The sequence below is a fragment of the Echinococcus granulosus genome, assembly GCF_000524195.1.
Source record: "Echinococcus granulosus chromosome Unknown EG_S00078, whole genome shotgun sequence".
NCBI lineage: Eukaryota > Metazoa > Platyhelminthes > Cestoda > Cyclophyllidea > Taeniidae > Echinococcus > Echinococcus granulosus.
In genome coordinates, this window is record NW_020170458.1 from 58,971 (window position 1) to 68,883 (window position 9,913).

At 43.8% G+C, this 9,913-nt stretch overlaps 1 protein-coding gene across 1 annotated transcript in view; it reads left to right on the plus strand. All coding sequences in view use genetic code 11, as the record gives it.

Annotated features, from left to right (window-relative positions):
* EGR_07462 (Lysophospholipid acyltransferase 2) overlaps positions 1–9,913 on the plus strand; it is a gene marked incomplete at both ends in the record, with an annotated part of 32,439 nt that overhangs the window by 11,880 nt on the left and 10,646 nt on the right. Inside the window, 2 exons of the mRNA XM_024496711.1 lie at positions 964–1,149; positions 6,497–6,650. Of these exons, the coding sequence (XP_024348851.1) occupies positions 964–1,149; positions 6,497–6,650 (340 nt within the window). The remainder of the gene's footprint in view (positions 1–963; positions 1,150–6,496; positions 6,651–9,913) is intronic.

A 9,913-nucleotide genomic window follows, 5' to 3' on the forward strand; every position in this document is an offset into this window, starting at 1 on the left:
AATGTCCATTGCGGCTAGTGTGACAACAGGTAGGGTTTCCTTTTTGCAGCTTCTATCCGCAATATTCCAGTTTATGATCTAAGTCTCTTCCTCTTTTGTTTCGATATGCATATAACAAGTGATCTGCAGCTTACTTTGACCTGCCAGGCAGTAGAGCCATATGACTAGGCTTTGGTATGGCCAGTTGCTGCTCCGCTCCTCTTATTTCCCATTCCGCTTGTCAAATTTTTTGTGGGCTTTTTTGCCTGGGATTTCGCAGATTCTTTAATTGCATGCTTCTTCCTGAATATTTTTCGGAAAAATGATCCTGTGGCTTTTATTGCTTTTTTACGATGCCGTGTGGTTGTGGTACTGATATTTCATAAATAGCGGCATTTGGCGCCTAAAATATCTTCTTAACCTCAAATGTATTATCAAAAGGTGCTTTTGAAATGGTGTCCATTTCGTATTCACCTACATGGATGATTTTCTCCCAAATGGCCCCTCTTTAAAGTTTTTTACGGTTTTAGCACGCACTGGTTGCCCTTATTTTTGGTGGATAATTCGGAATAAGTGTTTTGAGTCCACAGAAGACCGGAAAGGCCAGAATCACATACTAGAAACTAGCCGCTAGCACACAACTGGTTCAGAGGTTGCTTAACTCGGCTGTATTAGGGTGAAATTATCTTTGACTTGCTACACTCTTTTCATCCGTCTCTTGACCTGCTCAGCTTTTAGCTTTGCCCTTGGTGCCCCCCAAGCACACTTCCGTACCGTACTGAACATTGCATCGTCCGTACCATTGATGTTATTCATCTCCAAACGCTTTGATGCCTTGATTACTGCATTTCATCTTGTAAGTTGTGATGGGATGCACTTGATAGTGGCAGTGTTAAAGGCTTGGTGATATTTTATGGCAAAAATATGCATCTAAAAGACACACAAGTAAGGAATAGCAACAGATTTTTATTTTCTCTCTTTTAGACCCCTGATGGTTCTGGTCCAACGCCTGACCCTTTTGACAGCAAACCTCCTTGACGGTCATGAAATGGTCTCCGAGTCAAAAAGGGAAAGTGACAATAAAAAAGGCTCCGTTAACTCCAATGGCCATCCTTCGAAGGATTTAATCATACCAAGGCTGACGCCAATTCGAAAGGAGTATGCCGTATTGTAAGTCAGCCTCGTCTTTTCGGAGGATCTGGAATGCTGGCTTTAATGATTAGTAAATCAAGTTGCTTGAGTCCGTTTCAACGCTGCCTCCTGGATTCCAGGTTTCTTGAGGCTCCTTGCGTATCAATGTACCAATGGAAATTGGCTCCTTCGATCTAGTGGAAGGTGTGTTTTATTCACCGCAGCCGGCGGAGTCCCAGCAGTGATTGAACTCTTGAATGCCCGGTTGAAATTGCTTCAATTTGTTGTGACACGATTTGAAGTAGACCTGTTATCCTTTTCGATATACGCTATTCATAAATACAATTTTAAGGCATTCCATGCCACCTGGTGACTGGCGTTGGTGATTCGCGTTGGTTTTGGAGCATGTTCCTCGAATCTATTTCAGCATTTTTGGACCGGAGCTTCAGCCATTTCCGCGTGGCATCCAGAATTTATTAAATTGCATTGGCAGACTGCGCCTGCCTCATTTGCGGAATTCCATCGTCCTATTTACAAAACAACTTGGGTAGCGTATTCTTACCATCAACTAGCACCCGGATTCGTCGTTGTTTTTTATCATTATCTGTAAAATTTTACTCGATTACGCTTGCAACTTTATCTTGGCGTCTTTTTTCCTCTTTTTTTTTCTACCTGACCTTTTTCGTCTAAATGCCTATTACTGTGATTGCCTAATGCTTGAGAATGTGAGCGAAAGAAAAGGTGAAGTAAGACTGTGTTTTGCTTGCCATCTCATCCCAAGTTCTGTGGCATGAGGCAAAATGAGGCCTTCCTCTCAACTCTAACTAATCGTGGTAGTTTTTTTTTCAGACAACCTTGACACGCCATTTTGCAGGTTCAATCGGCACTTCATACTTGAGAATGCAATAATGGCTGTGCACCAATGTCTGCATGTAAAGAATCACGTGCTTTTACGTGACCTTAGAGGTCACAGGAGCCAAGTTGGTCACCTGATAGCCCCTGTTGTTTCCTCTGTTGTTCGTATTCAGCTAACTTGTAACTATTCCCATTTCCGTGAATCACTTCCAGGATTGCATTTAGACACTTTGTGGTCATGACTGCAGCCACCTGGACGTCCACAGCGCTTTTCGTATATGCCCCCCCCCCCCCCCCCCCAACCTATGAATCATTCAACCACAGGGTAACTTGATCCCCCTTCTGAGTGCGCATATTCCCACGGAAGCGAAGTTGTGATCCCGGCAGACACAGCCCCATCCCCAAAGCCTGTTCTTTCCTCTTTCATAAAAAGAACTACTCCACGGCAACAATTAGATTACTTTAAAGCCAATGGGTTGCCTGGTCAAGGTAGTAACCTGAGACCCTTAAACACCTCACTAACAACTACTTCTCCCATTCTCATAGCTTCAACGATTTTTTAAAAAAATGACGGTTCCTGCCAAGCTGTCTGTACCTGTCATGATTTGACCTTCGTCCAAGTCTCTTCCAATTTTTGATAGGTCTATTGGAAATCCTTGCTTTCCTTCGTACGCATTGATTAGAACTGCTGCGATGTGGCAATCTCCATCTTCGCCCGCTTTCATTCCAAAGCGTCAGTGAAATTGACATCCAGCTAAAAATAGGCCTTACCTTTGCACTGGAAAGTGACTTCCGCTGTCACGTAGTGTGCTCCCTCATTAGGAAAAAGGGCAGTGGGATAAATATTCAGCTAAATGAATGAATCCTCTTGTAGGCGGAAAACAGTGGATCGGGAAAGGACAAACCCAGTTTTGTCGCCTCGTGATTCTTCCAACGGGTTGGAAGGATTTGCGTCCTCCCACTTGAATGCAGTACTCCCAGTCCATGCTTAGAATGGATTGCTAGCGATCCGGGTAGCCTGGAATATTTCCGTTGATTCCTCCATTATTTTGGTCGTCATTTCTTTCTGAATGTTTCACGCCATTGGTTGAAATCCAATTCATTTCCTACAATACTCCGCGACTGTGTTGGTTTTGGCTCTTCCGACGACATCCCACCGAAGGGATATGCTCTGGCCAGTGAAAAGAAAATCAACCGATTTTTTAAAGGTCCTTTTTTACAAGAAACTGTACTTATCACCCGAACTCATTGTTTTTAAACCATTACTGCAACCTTCGCGACTTTTTTCATTCTCTGGAAGTTGAATAAATTGTCTGTATGGAATCCCATCAGGCGGGAGTGGTGAGGAGGGTATTTCATTTAAGCGTGTCTCCTCTTCATCCGGTTTCCCTGTGCTCATTCCCCCACTTTGAAAGTGACTTTAACAAATTGGACGACTTTCGAGTTGGATTTCTTGTATTCTTTTCACCACATTTCAGCATCTGATGGAAAGAAGAAGCTTTACTTCTGTTAGTAGTTCCATGAATGACTGTTCAGCAAAATAACCCTTGCCTATGCGTTGGACACAAATCTGTAACGTGTAAATTGCTTCGGTCATACGGTGGACAGGTCAAACAAATACCAGCCCCACCGATAAATGAACGAACAAGTCGCCTTTGCCTTCACCTTTCAGTGGGAAGTGGGCAATTCTACGACTCGGCACTTTTTTCCCAATGAAGTGAAAGTGTCAGCTTTACTGTCGTTTTTTTCTTCATAACTACGCCATTGGTTTGGAGGGTCTTTTATCGGTTGGATAGAAGACGATATTGTCTATGGAAGCATTACTTTTCGCTTTTGAAAGCACTTATATCGTTGAAGGCTGCTCCCTTAAATATCATATCGAGATCTTGGAACGCACTCAGCACTCATTCAGCCCTTTAACTGGGTTGGTAGGGACTCTGTTGGCTTCCTGAATAAAGCCTGTCGAATGGCAACGCTTGTGGAGGTCTTGAGTCCTCTCAGTCACTTCCTCTTTATTTAGAATATATTTCACTCGATTAAAAGCAGTCAACTTGACTGTTGGATTGGAGTTCATGGACGTCCAGACTTAAGCTGATCAACCGCAAAATGACCCTACTGTAAACTGTCGACAAGGAATCGTCCATCTACACCTTCAAGCAGTTAAAAGTAACATTAAACCTTTTGTTTCCCGGAGCTCCAGTACATTACACAGAGGAGAATTGCAGAGGTCGACACTCCAGCCGCCTCAATACCTTTACCTTAAATCATTTATCATCTAGCCTCTGTCAAGACTCAAATCGCAATTGTTGAACGTGCCTGGGAGTTTTACTTCGTGTCCCCAATTGTGGTTGGGGAGAAGTAGACGAGTTATAATTGAAATTTTTTTGCTTAGGCAACCATGACGTCGTAACCGACGTTAGGTCAAGCGGACACCCACTCTAGCTAGGAGGTAAGTAAATAAACAAATAAGTAATTCACCAGGAAGGCGGACTCTGGGATATTGGTTACAGCACTTTTTTGCCATTAAAAGTGAAGGATTCAATTTTCTTTTCATTTTTCGCTCTCCTGAAAGGAATTGCTCCGATTGGCTGGGAAACAAACCGGTGGTAGTCATGTTTTATGCATGACATGGCATGCGGTCACGAATCTGAAACATTGGAATTCGGACAAGAAGTCACTGGATTTTGTAATCGGGAGGGCGTTCCGTGTCTTTATACGCCTTCCTTTACATTTCTCATAATTACGTGACCGCGTCGGAAGGGATCTGTGTCGGTGTAGTCCTTGCAACAAGTTACACCAATGCTATATAGGATTACCTTGATTCCCCCCCCTCCCCTTAGCGACTTAGCAACTTGTAAGGAAATTGCATATTTTCTCGACGATATCGCTTTCTAAATATGTACTCTGGGTTTGCTTTTTGAATTTCCTTTGAAATACTTTTCACAACCCTTTACGGTATACATCAACTTTTTTAGCATTATCCTGTTGGCATGACAGCAATGCCGGAAGGGGGTTGCTCTAGTGGCTTTATAAATTTCAGCAATAATGGCATTTCAGGAGCCGCCCTCAGAGTGCTTAATCTTCATCATCAGGCTTCCACTTCAACTTCCCCCTTATAGCCTTCTTCAGCCTTGAAGATGCTAAACAAGCGTTGATTTGATTTTGAATAAACATGATACTGTCTCAATGAGGGCATTTTTTGGTGCTTAAACCTGTTTTCAGATTTAAGGTGCAGGTATTTTAATCTCTTCCACCATTCCCCTCGCTATCACGATTTCGGACGTACTGCCATTCTGTATCTTCCACTCTTATTGGTTGGAAGTAGCGTCGATCTTTTTGGGGAACTTTTAGTCTTGAAAATTTCTCCTTTACTACGTTCCAGCTCCTTAATTTTTCCATCCTGTTTGAGGGCTGGAACAAAGCAGTCAGTTCCGTCGGCGGAGTAAGCGCTGCGGGTACGTTGGTTAAGGGTGCTTGAATACTATCCGCCTCTCTCTCTCGCTCTATAATGTTCTGTGTTATATCTTGCCTCATTTGCCTTCCTAACGCAGTGCTGTCATTGGTAATGTTCTGCCCTCCTACGGTAGTCTAGATTCATTCTATCCTTCCTTGTTTCATTCTTTTTCTTCTTCAATCGATCTGGGAAGGACGTTTGCCCAATCAGGTAAGGCAGTAACTACGCCATTTCACCGCATGACAGCTTTCTCCTCCTCTTCGACTTACTCTCCTGTAATTCAATTGACTGGATGATAGGGAAACTTTTGACTCCCGTATCTCGGCTATGCAATGACCCTCTACATTCGATCCACGCCATCCTAGGAGTCTGTCGTCGACAAAGGTTAAATTGCACCGCTTTTTGCACGTCCTTTGATAAATACAACCGTTGAATTCGACTGCCTACTTGACAGTTAGATTTGGCACGGCATCATGGAGTTGCGTTTTCTACAAACCCTTACTCGCTTTTTTTATTTGAATGCGTGTTACCAGCGTCACATATATGGGACACCGTGACGACTGGTTCCATCAAGTCGTGTTGTAAGCTAAATTGCTTGAGCTGAAGATGGTCGAGTAAATGTAGCATTCATGACCTGAGGTTCATTACATGTTTGAGTGCAGCTTGGGTTTGTCAAATAGGTTAATGGAAAGTGGCGTGTCATGTCAAATCACTAAAACATGAAACCCTAGCAGCGAATATGTAAACTTGCTCAAATTTTGCCTCTCTTTTTGCAGTAGTTTTGTGGAATGATGTAATGCTGACCTTTGACTTCTAAACTACAAGTTTTTCCGCTATTTTTTGCTGGTGGCAAAGTTACCCAATTCCTCCTCTATATTACCGAATGTCGGAATGACCTCTTGGAATTTGACCTCCGTATAACTTCTGGTTGTAACAGGGGAATCGGTTGAAGTTGTTGACATGCTTTCATTTACAAATCTGCTTGTTTATATGCCATGCTATTTTCGCTGATGAAATGTTTGCATCTTCAGGCACAGAAACGGCCCTTTGAACTTTGACCTCCTTTTTCGTTAACAGGAAAGTGCCAACACCGGTGGAATTCTTCTCCTATTGCATCAACTTTCAGACAGTACTGGCCGGCCCACCGTTGGCCTTCAAGGACTACAAGGTCTACATTGAAGGCACAGAGGTGGATGATAAGCACCTCACTGTTGAACAACGAGCCAAGTTTGTAGGTCCCTTCTTTCATAGCAAGGATTTGTTTAAGGCCATTTTTTTAATGAAAAGGAGGAACACATCTTAAATGATTTTTTTTTCTTTAAAATCACGATTAATTGAACGCGGAGTTGAGAGAATGGTTACTAAGCTAGGAATGATTTAATGGTTTCCCCTAAATTTGACACTATTTTTTGAATGAAGAGGACATATCCTACTGAGACTCCCTCTTTTTGGCACCAAAAGTCGCTAGTAGGCGTTCTGGTCGCCCCGAGACGGCGGAACATCGGACCTGACGCCGATGCTTCGGAGTTGCTGTCTTGTGCTTTTTTACGGACAAATAGGTCACTGCTTTTTTTTCATAAAAGACGTAGTTTTTTGGGGCGTACTAACTTCCTTTGGCAAGAAGAAGCGCTTTCGTTTTGTTTAATTTTTCCTTTTTCGTAACCGCCCCATCGGGACGGACGGTGGTTTGGTGTCCACAAAAATTGGCACGAAATGACAAAAGTTTATCTTACAATCGCTTCCTTCGTCTTTTCGGTTATCTTATTAATTTGGTTTTTGCAGTTTTGTCATTCGGATTTGGCGTTCTACCCGTAAAAATTTTTTTCGTTAAAATGGGATGGGGGAGAATCTCCTCTAATTTAGTGTTTTGCGGTGGAACTCTTCGCCCGGCCAGTCGTTCGCTGCTGTCGTTCACTCGAAGGCAAAACAGGCAGCCTATTTTTCCCTGAAAAGGACACAAATATTTGTTAACTTGGATACGTCAGCCGGAGCCACGGTAATTCGCCTGGTCGAGTTGTCAGTGTCTGTGAGCAAAGTCGATCAGTGGGAAAAGTCAGCATGGGTGTGGGATGTATAGCCTGGGTCGCCACATCTTGCGTTTTGGGTTTTCTATATTCGTGTAGCCTGGACCCTGTCCAGACCCCCAATCGTATAATCACCAAATAAGGGCTTCAGAGCGGACGCCTTTATTGGCCGACGTGGATGAGTAAGCCTAGGCGTGGGGGGTGACACAAGGGGTGTGTACACAGACCTGACGGCCGGCTGGCTGGTGGAGCTTGCCGAAGGCGGAGAGGCCTAGTTTGAGTGCGATTTGGTTGTTTCTGCTGCGTGTAATTGATTGGCTTGATCTTGGCCTTCAAGAAGTCTATCGGTACACTTAGAGTGCACGATTCTTTAGGCTGTTCCAAGATTGACCATCAATTGGAACTTCTAGAAACTCAAGCAGAAACTTTCCTCCGGGGTAACAGGCTTCCCCGGTAGTATACGGGACGACACACCACCCTTTATTGTGCCTTCACTACCTACCTCCTATTTTGCACTTATTCAAATTCCATAGAATGTCAATTAAGAAGTGACAGGGGTTATATTCGCTCCACGGACCATGTCTAGCGCGGCTTCGAAGGTGCAAAGGCTTCTCGTCGAGTCTGTTGTTTGGCAATTTGGGAAGGTACGGTACGCAACACCAAAACCTATCCTCCCCAGAAGAGCTTTAAAGTGCTGACTCCGTTGTTCAAAAAAGGGATCAAAGCGGGGTCCCTCTCCTCTTGATGCCAATGAAGAGAAGTATGCCCTGCGAGTTTCCACTCCTGCTCATCGTGGGCATTTACCTTTAGAGGAGTAACTATATGGCAGATTTTTCTGCAAAATAAGAAACTCTCCGTCAGTTAAAGTAAAGGCGGGTGCCTGTTGTCGGGTCTTGTCCAGTCCCTAACCTGAATAACCAGGCGACAAAACCTTCAGTACTTCAGCACGAATCTATTTTTATTTAGTGGTGTCGTATTATCATCACCGTGTTCCACTGTGCTTAATTGGGGGCAATGGAGAAGGTGGTAGGGTGCTTAAATCCTACGGATAGTCTACTTTGAAGTATCTTCCTACTGAAATACGCCCTTTCTTTGAAAGCTTCCCCCACCCTCCATCTTTTTATGAAAAAAGGACCCGCTTTTGTGTTGAAAATTGCCTTCTTTGAGAAACGACCTCGCCCAGTGGGTTCCTGCCACATTGTCATAGCGAGATCCCTTACAAGCCTAGCTTGGCGGTCCTCCGCCTGGGTAAACTATCGACACATTTCACTGTGGTGCTTCTGGCTCCTCAAGAACCGCACACATCTTTGCTTTGAGGCTATCACTCTCAGCTGTACTTTGTGGGGAGAGGAATGCCCTCAGGAGCCTTTGTATTGAGGAGGAATTAGAAGTTTTCCTTGTTTCTCATAAGTTCGTTACACGTGAAAGTCGTCAACGGGCGAATTTGTAAATCACCGGATGAATTGGCAGTCGGGGTCACTTGAAGTGGGATCTGTGTTGTCATTCCGTCGCATGTTTCAGTCGACCTTTAAAGTACAGGCAAGGAAAGAATGCATTTTTTGAATTTAATGAGTACCACCTTAGTCTTTTCAGTGGTTGCCATCACACCATCCACCCCCCGCATTCAAACCCATCCACCTGGCGAGTGAACTCCTTTTCCGGGTTGATGTTATGTATATCATCAGAAGTTGAAGTCGAAAGGCCGTATGAAAGACGGCTCATCCAAATCTTTTTTTCCACTGAATCCATTTTGACTAACATCACTAATGCATAGATGTTGTGTATGGAGAAATGGGAAACTTTATTTCGAAATCATCGACAGTATCTAAAAATTATTTAGCTTAATGATCCAGTTAACCAGACGTCCTAAAATACTACTGATATTCGTGTCCTAAATTCAGTAGTTGGATCTGAGTAATGGACAGGCAATTCAAGCCATCTAATGAGACTGGAGGCGATTCTTGTCCAGGCAATTTCTTTGTCCACAAACTTAGTCCAATGCATTTGAACGAAATGGATTGACCAGAAGGCAGATTCTAATCAGGTCTGCTACCATTAAAAGTTTGACTCCTTTTGTGGATTAAGTTGGTGGTAGGAAAATTCCAACGTTCCCAACATGAAACTTCCCCAAAACGTGAAAGTCATCGCTGTTGTCGCTGTATGAAATACTCTTCCGTTTCTGCAGTGCTTTAAACTCTGCTGACTTCCTGCCGTCTTTCCTCTGAAATCGCACGGAGCAGAGTAGCCGAAAAGGGGAGAATTTGGAGGAGCCAACACATTAGTCGGTGGGATTTCCCACAAACCAGATGGGATGTTCTAGGTGTCTTAGACGCCACAGGTGTGACTGCTTAAAAAACTCGGAGGCCAATCACCCCAAAAGTTATTCCTCCCCAACCACCCCCCCCCATCAACCTGGTTGGATCTGTCAAACACAATTAAGTGGTGAGACGATGGTCGAATTCTTCCGGAA